At 50.6% G+C, this 23903-nt stretch overlaps 1 protein-coding gene across 1 annotated transcript; it reads right to left on the bottom strand.

Moving 5' to 3' along the window:
- Positions 1–8118: 8118 nt before the first annotated feature.
- On the bottom strand, positions 8119–23263 carry LOC138723357 (tudor domain-containing protein 5-like). Its single transcript, XM_069862303.1, is given in 15 exon segments — positions 8119–8161; positions 8408–8622; positions 10640–10786; positions 12551–12712; positions 12907–12909; positions 14921–15165; positions 16013–16235; positions 19015–19142; positions 19884–20174; positions 20177–20296; positions 20957–21089; positions 21091–21153; positions 21590–21657; positions 22800–22940; positions 22996–23263. Coding segments are annotated over 15 exon segments (2250 nt in total).
- Between the last annotated feature and the right edge of the window lie 640 nt (positions 23264–23903).

The following is a 23903-nucleotide window of genomic DNA, read 5'->3' as shown; positions in this document are numbered from 1 at the left end:
CGCGGTACTGCAGGAAGGGCTGCAAGAGTCTCTTCCACAAGCTGCTCCTTCTCCCTTTTTCCCACCCCAATTCCCCCAGGCGGGAACCCTAGACGGGTCCTGGGGGGTCCTGCAGGGGTTTTTGGGGTTCTATAGGGGTTCTGTGGGTCCCTAGAGGGGTCCTTGGCATCACTAAATGGGTCCCGAGGCTCTAGGGGGCTCCTAGGGGTCCCTAGGGGGGCCCTGGAGGTGGTGGAGAGGTCCTGCAGGGGGTTCCTAGAGGGGTCCTGAGGAGTCCTAGCGGGGTCCTGGGGGGCTCTAGAGGGGTCCTGAAGGACATAGAGGCATCCTAGTGGTCCCTAGAGGGGTCCTGGGGGTCCCTAGAGGGGTCCTGGGAGGCACGTGAGGCCACTCCCCTTTCCTCCTCCCCCATCTCCCCCCATTCTCCCCCCCTGCCCCTTCTCCTCTCTCTCCCCTTCCCTCCCCTCCCTCTCTCCCCCTCTCCCCGCCCCTCCCCGCCTCCCCCGGACCCGCTGCCGCCCGAACCTCCGCGATGCGTTTGGGGCTCCCGCAGCCCCCGACGGCGGTTGGACCCGCGCGGACGCGGCTCCGATTGGCTGGGGCGGGGACGGGCCCCTCCCATTGGCTGCGGCGGGGACGGGCCCCTCCCATTGGCTGCGGCGCGGCCTGGGGGCGGGGCTAGGGCGAAGCCCTAAGGGTGTTGGGGGGAACTGAGGGGCTGGAGGGGGAAGAGAGTCCTGGGGGGTCAAGGTGCTGGTGGGGTTTACAGGGCCCCCTCTAGGGACTCCAGGACCCCTCTAGGACCCCCAAAACACCTAGAGTGAAGCCCAGAACTCCCCTGGAGCTGCCCAAGCCCTCTCTGTGTCTCCCCAGAAGCACTCTAAGGATGCAAAGACCCCTATAGGGAATCCCAGGAGCCCTCTGGAGCTGCCCAAGCCCTCTCTATGACCCCTCAGAATCCACTAGAGACCCCAGAACCCCTCTAGCAACTCCTCAGGTCCCCTCTAGGATCCCCCAAATCCCTCGAGGGACACCAGGACCCCTCTGGGGCCCCCCAGGACCCCTTCAGGACCCCCAAAAGCCCACAGGGAAGCCCAGGAATCCTCTAGGCCCGCCCCCCCCAGGGCCTCTCTAGGACCCCCCATAACCCGTGTAGGGACCCCAGGATCCTTATAGGGAAGGCCAGGACCCCTCTGGAGACACAACTCCCCCCCACCCCTCTAGGACCCCTCTAGGGTCCGGGGAGGGTCATAGAAGTATCCTGGGGTGTTCTAGAGGAGTCTTGGGGGTCCCTAGAGGGGTCCTGGGGATCTTTACATGGGTTCTGGGGGTCACTACATGGGTCTTGGTTGTCCCTTGAGGGGTCCTGAGGGGATCTAGAGGGGATTTGGGGGTTCTTAGAGGGATTCAGGGGGGCCCTGGGGGGCCCTAGAGGGGTTCTGGGGTCCCTAAAGAAATCCTGCAGGTTCCTAGAGGGGCCCTGGGGGGGGTCTTAGAAGGATCCTAGGGGATTCTAGAGGGGTCTTGGGGAATCCCTAGAGGGTTCCTGGGGGTCCTTAAAGGGGTTCTGGGGGTCCCTAGAGGGGTGCTGGTTGTCCCTGGAGTGGTCCTGTGAGGATCTCGAGGGGACTTGGGGCTTCTTAGAAGGATTCAGGGGGTCCTGGGAGTCCTTAGATTGGTCCTGGAGGGTCTAGAGAGATCCTGTGGATCCCTAGAGGGGCCCTGGGGCTTCTTAGAGGGATTCAGGGTATCCTGCAGGGGCCTAGAGGGCTTCTGGGGGTTCTAGAGGAGTCCTGGGGTCCCTAGAGGGGCTCTAGAGGGGTCTCGAGGAGCCTTAAGAGTTATTTGGGCGGTTCTGGGGACCCCTAGAGTCATCACGGGGGTTCTGGAGGGGTCCTATGCGTCCCTAGATGATTTCTAGGCGTCCTTAAAGGAGTCCTGGGGGCCCCTAGGGGTTCTAGCGGTGCATGGTGCTAGCGGGGTCCCACAAGTCTCTAGGGAGGTCTTAGAATGATTTGGGGGGTCCCGGGGAGTCCTAGAGTCATCCTGGAGAGTCGAGAGGCATCTTGGGGGTCTGTAAAGGGGTCCTGGAGGTGCTAGAGGCATCCTGGTGGCCCCTAGAGGGGTCCTTGACATCACTAAATGGGTCCTGGGTGGCTGTTTAGACGTCCTGTGGGTGCTGGTGGCTTTAGAGGGATCCTGGGTGTCTCTAGAGGGGTCCTGGTTGTCCCAGGAGGGGTCCTTCGGGGCTCGTGAGGGATTCTGGGGGACCCCGTGGGGGCCCTAGAGGGCTCTATAGGGGTCCTAGGGGTCGCTAGAGGGGCCCTGGAGGTCGTGGAGAGGTCCTACGGGGCCCCTAGAGGGGTCCTGAGGAGTCCTAAAGGGGTCCTGGGGGGCTCTAGACCTCGCCCAGTCCATCCACGCCAGAGCCCGGGAGCTGGATCACAGCCCTTACCCTTCACGGACACGCAGGACAGAGTGAGATTACGCAGGGAGATCGTTAAGAAAAGATTTTATCCCAAATTTCTTGTGCGGTTAGTTCTGCAGGCACTTTTCTTGTTGTGTGTGTCTATCATGGGTAATAGAAAGTGTGATCGGTGGTGGGAAAGATACAGGAAGAGAAGGAGAGAGAAAAGGTTTAAGGAGCAGACAAGACACTCGGAGATGCGTCCCGATCCAATATCAGGGAGGGTTCTTAAACGATCCCAAGAGACCAAGATTAAGGCACAAACGAGGTCAGGTGCCGTACAATCTTGTGAGCTTTATTTTAACAACTGACAACAGCGACAGGACAGAGAGGAAAAGAAAGGAAAAGTTAGAACCCCTAAGCAAGAAGACGGTAGAGATGCGGCTAATTACCACCACCACGAATCCAGCGATGTCCCGTTGGATCGGTCTCGGTGCAGGTGATGATGAAGACACAGCCACGGGGTGATGATGATGTTCCAAGCTCCAGGAAGCCCGGCGAAGGCACACACAGCAACACACACGAGGTCGAGTCCACCAGCAACGAAGAAGCAAGCAATGAAGGAGTCCAGCACCCCGAGCCTGCCGAGCAATGGGGAAGTCAAGCACCCTGAGCCCACCGAGCAATGACGAAGTCGAGCACCCCGAGCCCACCGAGCAACGAAGAAGCCAGAGGCTCCCCCATTTATCGCCCCAGTCCACGGTTTCCCCGAATAGTCCAACCATTTTCAGGAATGCCCAGGTGCCACTCGGTAAGCGCGCTTCGGGTAGACGTCGTGGTCCAGGAAGGCATTGTCGTGCGCTGCTGTTCAACTTGATAAGCGCACTTCGGGTGGATGTCATGGTTTTTCCGTTGGGGACAGTTTGGCAGCGCTCACGAGATCGGCTCTTCATTGCAACAAAGATCCCTTACGAGATCGTGGGGGCGTTGGCAGCGATGTTGAGCCAAAGCAGTTCAACGGTTACGGCCCCTTACACCGCCCCGTGGCTCAACATCGCTGGCTTCACGGCGGTGTGAAAGACAGAAGGACAGAGAGAGGAAAAGGCCAGAAGAATGCGCAATACAACAACAAACAAAACGTCCAGCAAATATTACAATCACAAGCATCTTCTTGACAATATCCTTAACAAATATTACAACCTTAACAAATATAAACATCTTACAAACCCACAAGTCTTATCTTAAAAACTACTTAAGCCTACAAAACCGTAACATCTTATCCTAAAACTAATCAACTCGACAAAGCTTCAACATCTTATAAAACAGTTTTAAACCTCCGATTCGTTGACCGTCGGTGCCTCCGGGCCCGCCTCTGGTGCCTCCGACGAGTCAGCACGACAACACAATAGTTTACATTGCGGACATTCATGAGGAAAAAATACACGTATACAAAGGCAAAACACGAGAATCAATGCTATAACGCTAAGGGTATAAAAGATGGGGACTAACACCAACATTTTTAAAGAAAAATACCAAGAAGCGTCTGAGGCCCTGGCAGTCCACGCGGTCACTGCTTCGCCCGATTTGGAGGTCGCATGCGCAGTGGGAAAATCCCTTTCCACACCTCCTTATAAAGCGATTTTAAGGCGTAACGCGCATGTGCTGTTTGAGTCTAGAAACTTCTAGGTGGTTCTATCCTAAACTTAGAAAGAAAAAAAACAAACCTCTTGCAGCCCTTCCTGCAGTACCGCGATGCGGCCACACGGCGGCGGCACTGAGCTGGGGGGGGCGCTCTTTTCCCCTTTGATCCCCACCTTGTTGCAGGGGAGCTCGAGAGGCGGCCTGGAGTTCCCTAAAGGGGTTCTGTTGAGCCCTAGAGGGGTTCTGGGTCCCCGGGGTGTTCTAGGAGGTCCTAACGGGGTCCTGGGGGACTCCAGAGGGGTCCTGGGGTCCCCACAGGGATTCTAGGGGTTCCTAGAGGGGCTCGAAGGGGTCCTAGAGGGAGCCTAGGGGGTCCCTAGAGGGGTCCTCGGCTTCCCTATAGGGGTTTTGGGGGTCATAGAGGGGTCCTGGGGGCTCTAGAGGGCTTCTGTGTGTCCTCTTACTAAACCTTTTCTTAACCATCTCCCTGCATCATCTCACTCTCCCCAGGACCCCTCGAGGACCCCCAGAACTCCTTTAAGGACCCCTAGAAACCATCTAAGGATGCACAGGACCCCTCTAGAATCCTCGTGACGACTCTAGGGGTCCCCAGGACACCCCGAATAACTCTAAGACTCCTCAAAACCCCTCGAGAGCCCTGCAGAACCCTCTAGGGCTCCCCAGAACTCCCCGAATCCCTCGAAGAACCCCCAAAGGCCCCTCTAGGGACCCCAGGACTCCTCTAGAACCCCCGAGCATCCCTCTAGAACCCCCAGAACCCCTTTACAGACACCCAGAAGCCCTCTAGGCCCCCGCAGGATACCCTGAATCCCTCTAAGAGGCCCCAAGGCCCCTCTAGGGACCCACAGGATCTCTCTAGACCCTCCAGGACCAATCTAGGGACTCCCAGGACTCACTAAATCCTTCTAAGAAGCCCCAAGTCCCCTCGAGATCCTCACAGGACCACTCCAGGGACAACCAGCACCCCTCTAGGGACCCCCAGAACCCCTTTAAGGACCCCCAGGAACCCTCTAGGGATTCCCCAAGACCCCTCTAGAATCCCCTAGGATCCTTCTAAGACCCCCCCAGGGCCCCTCTAGGGACCTGCAGAATTTCTTTAGGGACCCCAGAACCACTCTAGGGCTCACCAGGGCCCCCGAATCCCTCGAAGAACCCCCAGATCCCCTCTAGATCCCAGCTGGACCCCTCAAGGGACAACCAGGACCCCTCTAGTGACCCCCAGAATCCATGGAAAGACCTCCAGGACTCCTCTAGGGACCCCTAAGACTCCTCTAGAACACCCCAGGATACTTCTATGACCCCCCCAGGACCCAAGAGGGATCCTAGAGGGGTCCTGGGGGTCCCAGAGGGGGTTTCATCTCCAGAGGGGTCACAGTCACTTTACAGTCCCCTGAGGCACCTTTCTCTTTTTCCAGTGCCTTAAGGAACAAATGTACAAACAGGGACCTGCCAGGCATGAGAAATGTGAGCTGAGATGCTCTGAGATGCACCTTTTCTCTTGATTAAAAGGGCGTGGAAAACTATTCAAGCACTCGCAGACACGTGAATGGCAAAAGCTTGTAGGAAAACATGCTATCCTGACAAGCGAAGCACCAGCAAAGGTACATGGGAGCACAGCAGAGCCCTGCGCCCGCCTCCAACAGGTACCCAGGAGTGTGCAAGAAGAGTGATGTGCAGTGCTAACAGCCCAGAATATGCTTCCTCCCTCCCAGACTGGCAGGTTAGGGTGCTCCCAAGTCACAGGCAATGTCCCGACGCTGCTTAATACTTGCTGGCTGCTCCCTTGCTGCACATAGAAGCCCCTGGCGTCCACGCACCCTGTCTTCCAGACCCTGACAGAATCTCCCCGTTCCCAATTTCCCGGGACATCCCATGCTGAGCCGCAGCGGAAGCCGTCCCCAAAAGCCCCCAGCAACACTTCCAGGCAGCTGCAGGACCCACTCCATCCCAGGCAGGGCACGGGGATGGAGGCAACCCCAGCTGGGAACAGGGCTGCTGCCCACCCAGCAGTCTTTGCAGCTCCTCATCCCCCACAGAAGAAGAGTTCTATGCTGCAGGGAGCCGAGCTGTGGAGCCCAGCAGGGACACGGCAGCAGTGGGGACAAGCAGGGGAGGACACGCGGGTCTCCTTCGGACACCCCAGCCCAGCCCCAGGTCCCACGTGCTGCAGCAGAAAGGGTGCTGTTGGGACAAACACCCCATCGCCCGGTGCTCCGAGCAAGCTCAGCTCCCTTTCATCCGCTCCCTTCGCTGGACGACAAACGTGTGAGACAAGCCCCCAGTCTGAAGCCAGAAACCTCCCCACAGGGTTGTACAGCCCCTGCCTGCTCAAGCCATAGCTCCCCACCTCTCTGCTCCCATCTCCTTCACTAGCTTCCCCTCCCAAGAAGCCCCAGATTCTCTCTGCCTTTTTTTTTTTTTTTAGCCCTTTCACACATCCAAATCCACCCCCAAATGCTGAAATCAAAACAAAATAGTCACAACATCCTGAAAGAGTTTGGGTTGAAAGACAGCTTTAAAGATCGTCTCAGACCATCAATAAACTTCTTATGCTGGGCTTTTAACTGTTTCAGCGTTCGTGTTAAATCCCACCTTGAGCCTTTCTTGGGGCTCAGCAGCAAAACACACCTCTGGCACATTTCGGGGTGGGCAGAGCGGCCCCTGAAGCCCTGAAGAACAGTCCAGGCAGCAGCAAAGCAGCTGAATGTCAGCATTCGCAGCCAGGGCGCATCTCTTCCCACAACTTTTCTCTGCATTAATAAACTCAGGCCCAAGAGGATTTCTTGCCACAGGCAAAGAGCTACGTAAACAAGGCCAATGTCAAGCTTCAAGCCTTCTCTTACTGGATTCTTTATAGATCTCATTCAATATCTGTACCACGGGATTCCCGATGCTTCGTAGGTCTGGCATCCCGATCCATCAACAATTCAGAGCATCCTTCTCTCGGGGAAGGAGATTTCCTTTGGCAAGTTCTCAGCATCACCACGGACTGAGGCCACAGCTGGGATACAACCACCTCTCCTAAGAGCAAGGAGCGTGTGGAGCATCCGTGAAGTCAAAAATCAAAAAACCATTTCCCCACACAATGTCAAAACTGCTTGTGCACTGAGGGAGTGAGGGATAGGTAGTCCACTTCCCTCTCCTAAACTTAGAAGATATATAGCACAACGTCACACTCTAATGCAGTGCTGCAGAACAACAACCAAGAGCAATAAATCAGTACCAAATCAAACTGTTTTCCTGAAACATTAAACATTTCTGAACAAAGAAAATAACAGCGTGGTCATACCGGTGGCTTTTGCTACTCCAGGCAGCCTTCCTTGGCAGTTGCTCAGCCTTCTTCCCCTCTTCTCAAGTTCTTTCTCAGGCCGGGGAACCACTGCAAGTAGGAACCGCAAGTGGCTAAGCGAGCAGCTGGGAACAAGGCAGCTAGCGTGACAGGAGGGACAAGCAGTTTCAGAGACGGCGCTTGGTCACACAGCCCGCTGGCACCGCACAGGCCAACCTCGGCACTTCTGGGCAAGTCTGTTCCTCACTTCCTCTTTCCCTGCATAAGGAGGAACACAGAAAAGAAAGACGGCATCAACAATGGCAACTCTCAGAGCTCCACTTTAGACTGATGTCCCTTTTGCCTAGACCTTACCGGGTCACGGCGAGAGGGCTTTCTACTGCACATCTCTTCGGTGAGCCCAACGCAGTATAATCTGAGAGCCTCTCTCCCTCTCCTCCCAGTGCTGCTACTCAATTCACATCTGATTTCCCATCCGTTTCCCCGAGGGGGGAAGTCACATGTGAATTGAGTAGCTCCTGCCCAGAGAACCGGGCCTCCACTCCACAGAGAGCGCAGACAGATCCGTTCCGAGGCACAAACAACAGGCGCCGCCTTTGGCAAGTCAACTGGCCTTGTAAAATGGGCAAAGCTCATACAGGTTGGTGGATCCTTTCATCATTTGGAAGATGAACACCCACACAGGGACCTTACAAAGTTAAAAAACTGCTTTTGTCCCTTACCTCTGGCAGTCAGAGATTCAGTATGAAATGAACACGGGCTAGCATGGAGAAACAGACTTCTGCACGAAAACAGCCTGAAGTCTAGAAAAGACAGCAAAAATCAGAGAAATAACCCTCAATGCACTTGTTCCCACGAAAGACCAAACCGATGCATTGCACCTGGTTATTTACTATCGTCGTATCTCCACCCCACAGGAACACCAACGTTTCCACCTGTTCTAGCAAAACAGCAGCACTAGTCCCAAGGTGCCCAACAGCGACTGCAAGAGTCGCAGCACAGTTACAGGCTGCTCAGTTTTCTGCTGTGTTCAAAGTTTACTGACAAACCTATTCGTACTGTTATGGTCGTCCAGCATAAATGGCGCTGCCATAAGTAGAACAGCGGGATGCAGAGCAAGACGTTGGGCCTCGTTGGGAAATCTTTCTGTCCGATCAGGGTCATCTTGGCTCATTCCTCTTGGTTGCCTGGAGCAGGTATAAATGTCTTCCACCGACTTGAAGAAGACAACTGGTATTGAGGACTCTTCAAGAGAGGGAAGTGTCTGCAAAGGTATATCAAAAACTCATGAGAAGGCACGATTAGTACATTCGCTTCATCGGCTGCCCTGGTCTGTATCCTCTCTCAATTGGAAGGAGAGCAACTGGATAATTTAAAAACAAAACACCAGTAATTACTAACAACTTTGGCCAAAGGGCAGCTCTCCTGCACAGCAAGCTGGAAAGAGGGACACATTAGCACAAGATACAAATCACCACGTCTTAGCAAAGAGCGAACAGCTGGCTCACCTCTCGGCAGCCCCACGCAGAACAAATTATGGCAGCAGAGGGAGTTTCTGCAAGGGAGCGGGAACAGAGTCAGAGGCCGTCGCTCTGCATTTTTGCTCAAATTAAGCAAGTTCCAGGGACGATTACCCACCTTTCGGCCACAGACAGGTAATACAGCCAATGTTTGTATTTGTTAACGCAGCCCGGACGAGAAAAATAGCGAAACAACAGACAAGCAACTATTCCCCTTGCCCAACTACGGCTGTTCAAAAATCCGGTACTTGCTCTCTAGGCTTCTTCTGTTGTCAAGGCAGCAGAAGAGAGCCATCCATCCTCACAAGGGGTGAATCGCCATTCAAAGGTGCTTCACACTTCGGTGGAAGTGTGTTCAGAGGATTAGCCCACAACAAAACAATTGTTTTCACAAAAAAAAAAAAGGATTTAAACAACATAAACTGGCCTCCCCAGGGGACCACAAGGTGCTCCTGAAGCAGCACGGAGAGCTACACGGCTGGGCAGCAGAAATTCTGCGCTGATAGGACACCCATACAGAATAACCTGGGTGAGAGGTGAATCCAATTAACCAACCGGACTCTGCTCGATACCCACCAGCCCACTGTAAAATCCCCACCTGACATGCAGTAAAAATAAAAACTGTTAGGACAAGAGTTTAAAAAAAAAAAAAAAAGAACCAAACAGATGTAAAAGATGACTATCACCTCCTCTTGCCACCCATGCTATCCTCACTGGGACAGGCAGCATCACTGCCGCTCCACAGCAAAGCAGAAACAGACAGGGTGCAAGGGTGGACGCTAAAAATGTCTGTTAGCACACAAGAGGCAGATGAGAGCAGGTACCCTAGAGAGTGTTTGAGGAGCAGGGAGTAGCCAGGCCTTCTCTGGTCCAGTTAGCAAATCCCTATGCTTTGGAACTCGCCGTTTAATACTTGTGGGGAAGTACTTAAGTCAGCTCACAAGGACCCTATTGCTATCTGCTCATCTGCCTACTTCTCATCTCACCTCATCGTACTTTCTCCCCACGCTTCCTAGGAGAGGTTTTCCCTCCTCTCTCGTTCTCTCAAGGTCCCTTTCCAGCTTGCTTTCCCTCCATCCCCTTCAGGTAACATCTCCCAGCGCCACCAGTTCTTCCAGCTCTGCTTTAGACTATCTGAGAGCCAACTTCCCCCTCGTCCTTCTACAAAGCGCTTTGTCTCAGTCACTCTCAATCTCCAGATGGGTAAGGAGCTGCGGATATCCAAAACCTTGCAGGCACACTCCCATTTCCAGCTCTATAACACCTTCTGTGACTCGACAAACCCTGAGTGACACCGGCTCCCTGCTGAACCCAAAGGAGAGCGCAGGCCAAAGGCCATGCTGCAGGCCCGGCCAGACTCATTACCATTATCATTAACCACTATTTAAGCAGTAAAGTTGTGTTACTGGTGCCACACAATGCCTCAAAGCACAGCCCAAAATGCCACCCTCTCAAACCCATCCCCCTAACCCAGGGGGGACCTCTGAGTGATCCAGGAAAACCCCACAATGACTCCCAGTAACCCTCAGGACTGTGCATGAAAGAGAAAGAAGAGTAGTCTGCTTCCCACCACACCTCAATGCACCAGCAGAGCACTAGTCGAGCACCCAGAAACAACAGCAAGGAGGAAAACACAGCCCCGAGGCCATGCCAGACGCTTTAAAAAAAAACAAAACAAAAACCACAGGTCAAAGCAATTCACACAACCTAAAACCAAGAATAACCCTCCTCAACTGCAATAGCTCTGCTCAGGGCTCTCACCTTAGCCTCTGTGATGAGCTCTGGAGGACTTTCTTTTGTATCCTCCTGTGCAGGTTCAGGGTCTCGGTCCGTTGTGCTTTGGACACTGGCTTCATCCAAAGCTGGCCACACATCCCCCTCTAACTCCTCCTCAGCAGAGAGGTGCCACTGCCAAGGAGACGGACAAAGCAAGGAAAGCTACTGACTCCCACTTTCATTTCTGTACTCCACAGGAAAACTTACCACCTGGAAAGGACAGTTTTATCTGAGCAATCTTTTCTGGTTATTGCTTGCTGCCTTCTGAGGAATTTCACCATGGAGAAGTGCCTTCACACAGCACAGCTGAGACAACTCGGCGTCCAGCCATTTCGCACTTAAGGGCAGAGGAGGGGGTCGAGTTAATCCTGACAAGGCAAATCTAGGATTGGACAACACAAAGGGAGTTCCCCACTGCCAAAGAGGAGTTCCCAGAAAACGCTAGCCGAGCAGTACCAAGAGTCAGACGTATTTCATCCCAGTTCTAAACACTTTGAGCAATTATTAGAGTTGATACTGATGGTGACATCGGTGATGCACCGAGGAGGAGAGGAATCGTTTCGAGCAACTAAACAGAATAGCAGAAAAGAGAGGATTACTGTTCCTGGAAAAGGATTCTAAGACCCTTCAAAACAGAAGAAAACCTGAAGGCACTTAACATTCCTCTAGTCTCCAAATTGCCAGCTCTGTCTGACGTTTACACACATGGATCTTGCTGCACTTAACCAGATTTTACCATAAAAATCACAATAAACTCAGATTTGCAGAGTCTCGGTCACATTCATTTCTCCCACATAAAGACGATGTTTGGGACCTTCAGTTCAGATGATGTATTGACAGTGCAAGCCCACCAATATCCAACACGTGCAGCTTATAGTTTCCCTAGCCCAGACACACAGTTGGCTAAAATAAAACCTGGCTAAAATGACCGCTTTACAAGTTACCGACACTACAGTAACTCTTACGTTTTTACGTTTCAGAGGAATGTCAGAAAAACAGCCCTGGAGCCGGCCCACTGCTGAACACTTCAACAGCTGACAGTTACTTGGCGTCAGTAGTAAAATGTGTCATGAAAAAACTACAATTTAAATCACACAAAAGTAGAGAGAGTGACCTGTAAAACAATACCCCTGGTGTTTCTAACGGTACCGTGCTAGACTGCACCCAAGACCTGGATTTTACTCCCTGCTTAACCCCTCTGTTCATCATTCTTTTTCATCCATTAAATAATAGCAAAGGGCTCCTCTCTTCAACCTGCTCTGAAATCAAAGGCGTACAGCAGTATCCAGACCTGGGTATCGGTCGCTTTTAGAGTTAACTTTTAAAAAAAACTCCAGTCGTGTACAACTTTAACCCCTGTAACAACCAAGACTGCAAATGGATTCCTTTCGGAGAAGTTTAAAATGAGCAAGACCCTTAAGGCAAACAAGACATCACTAGTTCTTCTGCTCCTTTCCCACACGTAAATGACACCCCGAGTTATTACACATCCTTTGCCAAACCCCAGAGACACTAGAGGAGACCACACCACCTCTTGGCTCCTGGGGTGCAAACTAGGAAACTGCTAAGTCAAACTGATCTCAGGGATCTGGTACTGGTCTGAGTTCTTGGAGTCCATTCTCCCTCTAACTCAAAAACGATGGTGCGTATGGAAGGTTGGAGAACTCACTGAGCACAGACTCCCTGACGTCTGCAAAGGGATCAGAGGTCAAGCAGCGACGGACGTATTTATGGTCCACGTGTAATTGTTGTTACGTCACGGTTCTGCTTGCTTTTTATAAAAGCAAAGGAAAAAAAACCACTCCACAAGACACTGCATAGGACTAAGCCAACACATCTACTGATCCCTGGAGCCAATTCCACTGAACGATAGTCACACCGCAGCCAAACTCTCACCTGTTCCCACAGTTCATCCTCATCCAGCTTCGAGCTTGCTATGTCACTATTTACGTTCAAAGATTCCTGCTGCGAGCGAAGGTGTGGCTCCACGGGTTCAGCATTCTCCTGCTTTCTGCTGGGCTCAAGATACAAGGCTGAAGGATTCACTTCCTCAAATCCCTACGAACAAATAAAACCCCAACAGCTGAGTCAAGAAAAGTAAGTTGTCACCACCATAAAGAATAAAAAGAATTCTAATGGGTTTTACAAAGAAGCACACCACCCACAAGTGAGCTCTGAATTCTTGGAGAAATTGTCTTACTAAGAAAATCAACTCCCTCCAGCAATAAAATCACCCAGCAATAGCCCCCTACCCGCTAAATGGAACACACACACGCAAAAAGACAATTATTGGATTTAATCCTGCCAAAATACGCATTCTGCATCTACTAAACGAAACAACAGATACGAGCACTCCGGGCTGCAAAGCCTGACTTTCTGCTGAGATACAAAACTGTTGCAGCACCTTTCTAAAGGTTTTCGTATCCACAGACTTCTTGCTGAAACGGAGCTGAGACATTCAGGCAACACTGATGGGCCTAAATCATAAATGCTCTCTGTGCTGGCTCACAGCTTCAATCTCTGCTCAAGGCACAACATGCAATCTACCCTGGTTACACCGTCCAGCACTATACACGTCACTGGCAAAGAAAGAGACTTTGTAAGCCAAGACCATATCTATAATTCAGTTTAACGGCACAACCAATCTCCGGGGCCTAGAGCAGGAAAGGCCAAAATTATTTATTTAACTACCCTGTTCCTCACTCAACTGCCCGTGCCACTGGCTAGCAGAAAAAATGGATATCAGACTGGATATCAGACAAAAAAAATTTCACAGAAAGGGTCATCGGGCACTGGTAGAGGCTGCCCAGGGAGGTGGTTGAGTCACTGTCCCTGGAGGTGTTTAAAAGACAGGCAGACAAGGTGCTCAGGGACACGGTTTAGCGGCAGATAGGAATGGTTGGACTCTACCATCCAACCTGGCAATTCTACGATTCTATGCAGCGCTACTTGAAGCCAGACAGTAACATCTAATGGACTTGCTCTCATGGTCTGGATGACTCGGAGGCCTCAACTTATGACTAACAAAACCTACCGGATTTAACAATGTTTAGAAAAGTTACAAATACAACTCCTCAATTCCATCCCAGCTTGGCCTCATGTTCAGAACATCTATTTTCCTTTTCGGCAATATTAACAAGCTAATCCACTTTAAAAATCCGTACCGAAACCTTCTAATCCACTCTTAGAAGTCAGGATGAAAAGAGTTTGTTCTGCTAAACCAGAACATCTCTGCTGTATCATCGAATTCCACCTTAACCAAAAAGAAAGCCGTCACCATAGACACCGTGGGATACAGCCCCAAAACAGTAAATTGCAGGGAAGCAGGGAATACCGGTTTTGCTCTTCACAAAACTACTTGCTTCAAGGTAAAGATCTCTCCACTACAGGCACCCAACCAATCCTTTCCCTGCCTTTCCTGTCAGAAGCACACGCCTCCCTCCTGACCTGGGAAGGAACGTTCTTCCCACAGATGTCAGCACATCCCCTACTGCTCAAGACAGCGTGGAAGTAGATATGGTCCTTAGTGGCTGCGTCACACAGGAAGAGATGACAAATGCCAGAACTTCCTCCTCTTCTGGGTTTTAAGATCAGCTTAGGAATAGAGAGGCACATATCGCATTTTGTGCTTACGAATAAAGCCCGACAGCAGCTTTGGAAAACACTCCGTAGCCAGAGAAGGGGCACAGCAGAAATAGCAATAACAACTGGTCCCTTACGCCTTCCCTTGCCCAAGCATCCTCTCCTCATAACCTCTTTTGATAAGAAAGTTATGGACAGAGAAAAATCACTTTTGAAACACAGAATGCCTATGGCCAGGCATGAATAGAGGCAAATGAGAGGGCAGAAGCAAATATGGGGAAGGTACTGAATTACAGAGGAGAACGAGTACCTCTGACACCACAAATGCTCCCAACTGGGAGGATGTCTGTTCAAGAGATGTTTACCTCCATTCACAAAACTCAGGGAAGAGGATTAGGGAGCTTGCTCGAAAGGGACAGAAAGGGGCAAGAGTGAATAAAGGAAGAGGAAAGGGTTTAGCCCACAGCGATGATAAGCAAAGGGCTTGGAGTGATCTGCACCGCAGATCTTGTTCTTAACGTCACCTCACACATTAACATGTAAGCAAGGAAGTACCTGCAAGGCACTGCTACGGGAAAAAAAAATCCAAATAGACACTTTCTAGGAAACCCGCGTGGTGGGACGTCTTCCTGGAGAGTGACAGGCCCAGCAGCCTCACCCTCATCCCTGGGAAGGCGATGGAACAGCTAATCCTGAGAACCATTTCCAGGCAAACCTTCGGACGATTCCCAGGTTTCCGTAATCTGCGTAGAACACCTCTGCTTCTTGGTCATTGATCACGCGGTGGATGATAACGCGGTACCACCATTTTGAGACCGTTACACAGCAAAGCTGTCCAGGACGTACTGAAGACTCAGGCATGACAGAACGATCAGAAACAAGTTTACTCAAGTAACAGTGTCTGCCAGAGATCACAATGAAAAACTGTGCTTGGTAGGGCGCAGGAGATGGATAAACAGAAATACACTTCAGGGTTCAGAAGAATCCTCATTTCTCAAAGGCTCCACGAGACGGATTTTCAGGAGTTGTTCTAATAGATAGTTTATGTTTCTGTTCTACTTAAACCAAGTGACAATAAATACACAAACCTAAACTTTTAACATTTAAATGGTATTCTTGGGGTCCAACAAAAAGTTAACTAATGGGCGCTAATCAGCGACTAAATACAGCCATTCTAGTCGTTCACTTTTAACATTACCCTGACTTGGCACAGGGCTTCTTACGAGCCAGGTTCCGGAGTCCTGGCTTACACACACAGTACCTGTCTGCAGCCTGCGATCACACGGTTGCCCCACGGACATCCAGTATTTACTTTGGCACACGACTAACAGCAACTGCAGCGTAGTGGAAGAGTCCCAAACGCACAACGTACCTGACAGACAAACCCACTGATGGGGTTTTGCTTTCAAATATAGATATGACTAACGCTTATTACCTGCTGCTTTTGGTAAGTGCTGGAGATGGAAGTAAAAGCCTTAACCAAGCACATCAGCAATAGCAATGTCAACAATACAGAACCCTCAAGTTCCTTTCCACAACTTTTCCAGGCTTTTAAAGTTTAAGGCCGTCTAGGACACAGCCAAACTATTAGCGATACTTACTGCTTGCTAGATAAAAGGAATGCGGAAGCATTATGATTATGTGATTTAGTACGGCACTGGCATCTCCACATCCAGAAGTCAAGCCTGTAGTGACGGTAACAAACAGCCGGGTGCCCTGTTCCCTCAGTGCAAATACCCAGGTAATAGCACAGAATCAGCATAGCACGTCCTCAACTCATCTCAAACATCATATCCTGGAGTTTATCGGATGTTTCTGCGTGGCACGCTTGGATGTAGAACCGGCTAGGAGAGATTATACATTCCACAAAGACTCCCACCAAACACAAGCGCTCCAATGGTGGGAAACTGCAAAGGCTTCTGTCCTGAACAGCATCAGGGGGAATTTCTGGAGTCGTTGCCAGATTGAAGATTGACAGCTTCAAATCTAAATCTTGACACTACAAAGGGACAAGAGGAAAGTAGCGCTCAGAAGTCTTGCTACGCCCTGAACACACATAACTGGCCTCTGCATTAAGGTAAAAAAGTAGTTCTGCTTTCCTGGGAACCCATGAATTACTGAAGATCAGAGAATCCCAACAAATAGCGCAAACTCGGATTAAAACTGTCCCTGGGATCCTAACACCTATTTTCACACCCTCCACCTTCCTTCTCTCTTTTCTCCCTCCAGTGTAAAGAGGGGTGCAACAAAAATACCTTCCTCATATTCCTTCAAGGAATAAAGAAGAGGAACCGATGACACGTTATGTATTTAGACAAAGATATTGAATGGCTACTGATAAAGAGAAAAAAAAAAAATCAAAAACTCACACCAAAAAAACCCACCCGCTTGTTGGATTTTACCCCAAAGATGCTGTTTCTATCTTCTGTCCCCATGAAAGAGCACATGACTGAAGTAGAAAAACTATCTGAAAACAATTCAAGACACAGAAGGCACAAATGCATCTCACACGCACCAGAGCTATTTCCCAAAAGATAAAAACATACAAACGCTACAAATCCTATTCTTTTCTCATTCTAGGCAAATTTGTACATCAGTTCTTGGCACAGCTTGCAATTTTGCATCATTCTTTAGCTGCTGTAAACTTTATTCCACTTGAACCAGCGTGCATGGAAACCTTAATCAGACATCAGCTACTTTCACTGCCTCCAGAGATTCGGTTTGTGCCAACAAACAGCACTCCTCCAGCGTCCAGAAGTCAAAACTATTCCAGTTTTACTCATTGTGAATATGCTACGAGTTACCACTGCATCACACACCAGACAACTTACAGGAAATTTGTCTTCCAGCACACCCCACTGCTTACACGGCTACAGTCAACCGAGAGACAATACTAGCCCTTCGAACCGTTTTTTAAAAAAGCAGATTAGAGTCTCTCCTGCAGACTGAGCGAGGAAGAACACCCTTGAATTCTTTTTGTTAAAAACTTTGACTAAAACATTGAGTTAACCAGGCAGTTAACATTTTTGAGTTAAAGAGTACCTGAGGGAATTCTTGCCTGAGCAGCAGCAGCACCTCTAAAATCCCCTTACATTTCATGGATTTCCTCCCAGAAGTGCCAGTCAACAGTGATATTGCCAAGGGACAGGTTTGCTCCATGAAAGCTCCTCGTGTCAGACTGTTACGGGCACACGTGATGTTTATCACGTAGTTCACACGTTGGCAGAGACAACAGACACTTCTTTGAAAGACGTAGAAATGTCTGCTTAAAAAACACCTTCACAAAATAGCAAGAAAATTATAAGAAAAAGGTAAACAACCGAACACACTGTAAAACTAGCCCTAGAAGAGGCACGGCTCGTAAGACTGGCTAACTCCTTGCCTTAAGCCAGAGCGGCAGCTGCCAAGAGTGGTGTGGATGACAACTTTCCTTCTGCTCGGCACGGCAAGAAAAAGCTGCCAAGAGCAGCAGCTCTATATATTTGACCCTTCTCGGGGCCGAGCAGATTGACTCGGCCCTTGTCCCTCATTTGTCCCTTACAACGCTTCCGCTATTGGCGTCTCATCACCAGATACTTCCATACCTTACAGCAGGCCAGGAATCAGGTCGCATCTTTCCCCTCGACTTTGCAGCATCTTGAAATCTTGGTTCACTGCCTACCCAAACACATTCCAGCTCACTTTCCTCCTCTCTAGGGCACTTTTAAAACAAACCAGCAAAACTGGTGCTTCATGGCAAACACGAGTTGTACAAACACGTTCCAAGACTCGCCCTGCTAGAATCTTTAAACAGATTCCCTTTGCGACACATAACAAGAAAAAAATGGGGCTACGTGGACCATCTCTCTCCCTTTTCTACCCTTCCCACAAGCAGACTTTGTTTGATCTAGGGAAATTCCCCACGGACTTCATCCCACCAGACGACAAGGTCTTATCAGAAGAGCCTGCCAAAGTTTTCTAAAGGGTATGTTTCTTGAAACACCGCAGAAAGTCCGACTCGTAGCCCTAAGCTTTCAAGTTCATTAAGTGAACAGCACACCAAATTCAGAAAGAATCCCTGCAACCCTTTCCCTGTCTAGGTACTCCAACTGTACAGTTGTGTAGAACCACCAGATGAGCTTGGCAGAGGAAATAATTCGCAGCAGGAGAACTTTCCTGAGAAAACAAAGGCCTAAAGATGCTCAAAAGAGGAAAAAAAAATAGAGGGGGCACAAAGAAATTCTCCCAAGCAGGTCTGGCAGGTCAGAGCCTCTGTACTTCTCCATCCCTTTCTAAAAATACATTGCTAAACCACAACAACAGCAACAAAACTTTCGAGTCCAACCAAAGAGCAGAGTGGCAACGACAGCACTGAGGTCTCCAAGGACCATTCCTCAGCTCTGCCACGTAGCTGCTAGACACTTAAACCCATGCTACTGCAGCAGGGGAAATGCCACACAGCTACTCTCAGAAGAAGGCTATTAAGAACACAAAAAGAATTGTCTCCACTCTTATTGGGGAACAAGATTATGCTTTACTGGCTTTGGACGATCTCCAACAGAGATCTCAAGACCAGAAAGAGACAAGAAAAAGACCTAGGCTGGAGGGCACATAGAGTTATATATCAGGTCAGTATGACTCTGGTCACCTCCAGCCTCATCTAAACTAGGTACAATTTTTTTTTGGAAGCAACAGTGCATCAACAATACAAACCAAGCAAAAACAAAAGCAGTGAAAAAAATTATCACCCCCTGGACGAAGACATGACAAAGCTACAGATCACTCATCCTGCCACTTACTTGTTTGAGGACATCACTCATATCTAGTGCTTGTCCTTCCACCGGCTCTGACTTCTCTTCTGCCGGCAGGTGAAACCACTTGGCATCACGGATGGGTTCCAAAGGAGGCATCTCAATTGCAGGTGCAGCTGTAAAGAGAGTTTAGTTGTTATTCTTTATTTACATATTAAGCAGAAGGAGAATACACCTGGCCATGAAAGCGTACAAGTACTAGTGCCATTTTCCTCATCTCTTGTAGCACCCACAGTCACGGGGATTTGCTTGAGAGGCATCCTTCGCCGTACTAATAAATTCAAGCAAAATAAAACACACTTGCTCTTGCAAGCATGACAAGGGCTAAATAAATTCCTAGAATGATGCTAAGAAAAGTCAGGCATTTGGCAGGAACCTTATGCAATCCTCTGCTTTCTCTCATAGTTGTTAGGGGAACGCTGAGGATATCTACAGGCTCTTCTTCAGAGAAGCAGTATAGCTATGCCTTTCAGATTAGTGCTTCAGCCTCAAAAAGCGCATCTGGAAGGCTTTACCAGCCTGCGGAGCCGACGTGCCAGAGATCCTTCTAGTTTTATTACCTGTTGCCTGGAATTACTAGAAATTCCAGTCCTATACACGCATTCAGAAAGGGCCTTAACATCCCTTCTTTCACCTCGCACTGAAAAACAGTGGCAAACCGTAGAAAACTTCCAGTTAAGCTCTCTGCTACCACAACAACACCCTTGTAACAGCTGCTTCTACAGTACCTCGCAGCCCTTCTGCGCTAAAGCCTAGGGAAACCAGGACTACGACAGCTACTGGAAAGGCAGCAACATCACTTGAAACACAGCTGCTTGGCAGCTACATACTTCCAGTTAAATAATACCCTCCCTCACCTTCTGGCACCTCTTTGTGCGCCCCACCGTGCGGCACCTCTTCCTTCGCTGTCTCACCTTCCAGCTACTTCCTCAGGGTCAGCAAGGAACCTGCTTTTGTCTGCTCAACAACAATGATATCGGACACACTTTCAAGGACTTGAAATACAGAGACAAATCCGTATCGCCTATACTGGAACGGCCGGCCAAAGCGTCTGCGATAGGCCCTCTCAAAGTTCCTGAGCAGAAGTGGTGAGGAACTCAGCAGATCCTGCAGCTCAGCCTTCCCAGTCGCTGGCTGCGAGGGAGACACTTTGTGTTCCTAGAGGGAAAAGCAGCACGTGCCTTCACAGCATCATTCTTTCGTGACTTAACACTTTCCTCCTGCCTGGCAACCAGTTTTGCAATACCTTTGGTGGTCTCATCTGCAATGGCTACCAAAGAAAGAAAGAAAGAAATTATGAGATTACCAAGACAGCAAACTACTGAAAGCTTTATACAAGCAAAGGTCCTCCTCTTTCCTATTCTCCCCACCCTCTTCAGAAGCAGGCGTGTCTTTCAAAACCAATCACGCTAGATCGCATTTCCAACAGGGTAACTTTTACTCTCCCTTTGTGAACTGAAATGAACCAGATGAAACAGCCAAGAACCAACCTGCACCCTCATCCCTAGAAATCCAGATCCAAGCAGAAAGGCGGGTCCAATTCTTGGATACAGGATCACAAAAGGAAACTCATCTGCTGCAAGTTTTGTTGGGAAAATGATAAAAGTTCTTTGATACAGACTGAACTTCCTATAGAAACGTTACTGCAGTTTCTAAACCAAGAGCAGAGTGCAAAATGTACAAAAAGAACTGGAAGCCTCTGTTATTTTCCAGGAGGAAGGAGGAGAAAGGTACAAAAAGGCAGATTAAGACACAGCAAAAAACATCAACGGCAAAAAAATTAAACAGAGCTATATGAGAAAAAGAGTGACAGAGATACATGACCTACAGCTCTGGCAATTCATTCTGCACCTCCTGGTTTTAGAGCATCGCTTCATACCAGTACGAGGTTCCAAACAACTCCTCCACTTTTACGGAAATAAAACCTCACCTTTGAGGATAAACGTGCCTTTCTCCTGAGGACAGATTCTGACAACGTCAGGCATTTTTGCCACCAGCTCCAAGGTGGATTGGAAGCCCAGGTCACGTAGAGGGAGAGGTTTGCCCATCATGGCCATGTACTCCCCTCTCCAGCTGTGCTGGGGTTAAACCCTCTTTATCGGTAATAAGCAGCGACCTCACCTCCTTCTTCCAGGCGGGGGGTCTCCTTGCTCTGTCCTACGTGCCCCCTTGCCCCTCGCAGAGCTCCCTGCATCCCTAATCCCAGGCATGGGGAGTCCCCCCTGTACCCCTCACACAGCTCCCTGCATCCCTAATCCCAGGCATGGGGAGTCCCCCCTGTACCCCTCACACAGCTCCCTGCATCCCTAATTCCAGCCCCAAGCGCTCCCTTGCCCCTCACAGAGCTCCCTGCACCCCTAAACCCGGGCATGGGGATTCTCTGCCCCCCAGAGAGACCCCCCTGCCCTTAATCCCAGGCGTGGGGTCTCCTTGCTCTGTCCTACGTGCTCCCTTGCCCCCCACAGAACTCCATGCATCCTTAATTCCAGGAAGGCGGATGCACCCTCGCCCCTCACAGACCATGAAGAACCTTCCCTGTACCCCCAAGCGCTCCCCTACTCACCACAGAGCTCCCTGGGCCCCTAATTCCCTCCTTCTCCTCCTCCTCCGCGAGGGCGGAGCCGCCGCCTCCTGGCGGGAAAATGGCGGGGTGGGGGAGGAGGAGGCGGGAATTTTCCCCTGTTGGAGCAGCCCCTGCGGGTCAGTGGCACCTGAGCCCCCCTTCTGAGGGGGGAAAGGCAGAGCCCGAGGGCCAAAAAGCACCAGCTGTGCTTCCCCGCTGGGCTCCACGTGCCCCCTTGCCCCTCACACAGCTCCCTGCATCCCTAATCCCAGGCATGGGGAGTCCCCCCTGTGTCCCAAGTGGGAAACGCTCATTCACTGGTAAAACCTTGAAAAGGATCAAGTCTTTGAGGCAAAGGCAATAACATTTTTGGTTTACAATTCGGCGCTGAGTTGGATGCCCTTCTAGAAAAAGGCCTCACGCTTTACAAAAGTAGTGGGTATATATACTAGTTTTAGGCAAAGAATAGTGTAAATCCTCAAAGAATGAAACGGAGGCAATGGCATTGCTGGACAGTGAGCAGCGAGAGGGAGGTATGGATTATGGAAGGGGAAGGGCTGGAAAGCTGTGGGCTCTTTGACCCTGTACGGCCACAGAATAACTCCGCACGGTGAGTGCCATCGCACCCGCCTGGCACAGACACAGTTTTCCTTGGGGTGAGACACGGGAGACCCCAGCCAGCCTCACAGCCTCCTGGTGCTGTAGAGCTAGAGTGATCACGCAGGTTCTTGGCATGTGAACCTCCCTCCAGACCTGCTGGCTCTGCAGAGAGCTCCAAAGGCAAAGGGGCAAGAAGGGAAGAGCTCGAGAAGATCTAAGTGGGAGACGTGCAGGGACGCTAACTTCACTGCTGGTCCGCCCTCTGGGTCTAGGTACCCCAGAAGGAATCTATTTCCAGGCCACACCTGCAGGTTTTCCCTCACAACAAAGGTCAGCCAGGTCAAGACGCCCCGTCCTGGCTTTGGGGAGATGGGGAAGGTCATTTTGACCCGAGCACCCCAGTCAGCCCCCACGCCTCGGTGTGACCGCTGGAGGGCGCAGGGAGATTTCAGTAGCACCAGCGGCTCGGTCCCACCGCATCAGGGAGCTGGGATGCGACTGAACTCCTGTTCCAAAGGGCCTGAGATCCTCTGACAGGGAAGGGCGCTTCAGGCTGTGCACGTTGAAATCAACTTCCTATTCGCCATCTTTCTCTTTGCCCTTAGCTCACCTCTCCCGACGGACTTCTGGGCTCCCAGGTCAGCCAACAAATTGCTCCTTCCAAACCCTTGGACACCGCTTGGTGCCTGCAGGTCTTCAGCCTGAAGGCTGCTCTCTAGTCGAGGCCCCACGGGGAAGCACGGCTCCATTTCTGGCAGTAAAGCGGGGACGAAACCTGTCGGTGCATCCTGGCAGCTCCTGCTCACCTGAGCCAGCTCCAGGGAGAGCAAATGGTTCACACGCGCCGGGTTTAGGCAAAGGCCAACACTGAAGCTGACGGGCCCGGGCGCTTGTCAGGCTGTCGGTATTTTGGGAGCTGGCCTCTGCTAACACGGTCCTTTTGTATTTCTCCCTAGGAGTAAAGTCTCCAGGTCTGGGCATCTGTGAGTGGCTTCTGACCATCTTGTCTTTCCTGTTCATCATAATGACCTTCCCCGTTTCTGTCTGGTTCTGCATGAAGGTGAGAATGGTCATGGGGCCTCCCCAGGCTTAGTAGTCGGTGTCTGATGTGGACGTAACTCACTGGTTCGGCACGTTTTGGACGTGAGCATAAAGCTTTTTCTGGGTCTAAGGTTCTATTTACACTTCTTCAACCCATCGTTAATTTTGACTTTCCTTCCTCGCACATTGCTGCAACAAAGGGCTGCACAGGGATCTTCCGCTACCTCTCAAATACTCCTGCTGAATTATCAGCAGGCAAGGGCTTAGGTTTCTCTTTTGCTGAACAGCTTGCAGGTCTGTTCACTTTCAAACATCGCCTTCAGCACACCCAGCCCAGAGAGAGTGGCACTGCAGCAGCAGGTAAATAGGTTTTGAATGTAAAATGTTAAGAGAGTTTGGTCTCTCAGGTACCGATGGATTTGCCCTCTTTTCCCCCTTTTCTCACATTTCTAGCGTGGCTACGAGTAGGCATATTTTGGTTCCCACTTCTGGGGAAATTTCACGTGAATCTTGCTCTCAACAAGGGTGTCAGTGTCATCCCTCGGATCTCACAGGGGTGAGCACATGCACACACGGTTCCCTCGGAGGCAAACAACAAGCACGCAAAATTTTAGCTCAGGATGTTTGAGTTTGGCCAGGCTCTGAGGAAGCAGAACGCTGGCCTCATCCTGGG

The sequence above is a fragment of the Phaenicophaeus curvirostris genome, chromosome 8 (assembly GCF_032191515.1).
Source record: "Phaenicophaeus curvirostris isolate KB17595 chromosome 8, BPBGC_Pcur_1.0, whole genome shotgun sequence".
NCBI lineage: Eukaryota > Metazoa > Chordata > Aves > Cuculiformes > Cuculidae > Phaenicophaeus > Phaenicophaeus curvirostris.
The sequence above is the reverse complement of the archived record's forward strand: the minus strand, read 5'-3'. Positions and strand labels throughout refer to the sequence as shown.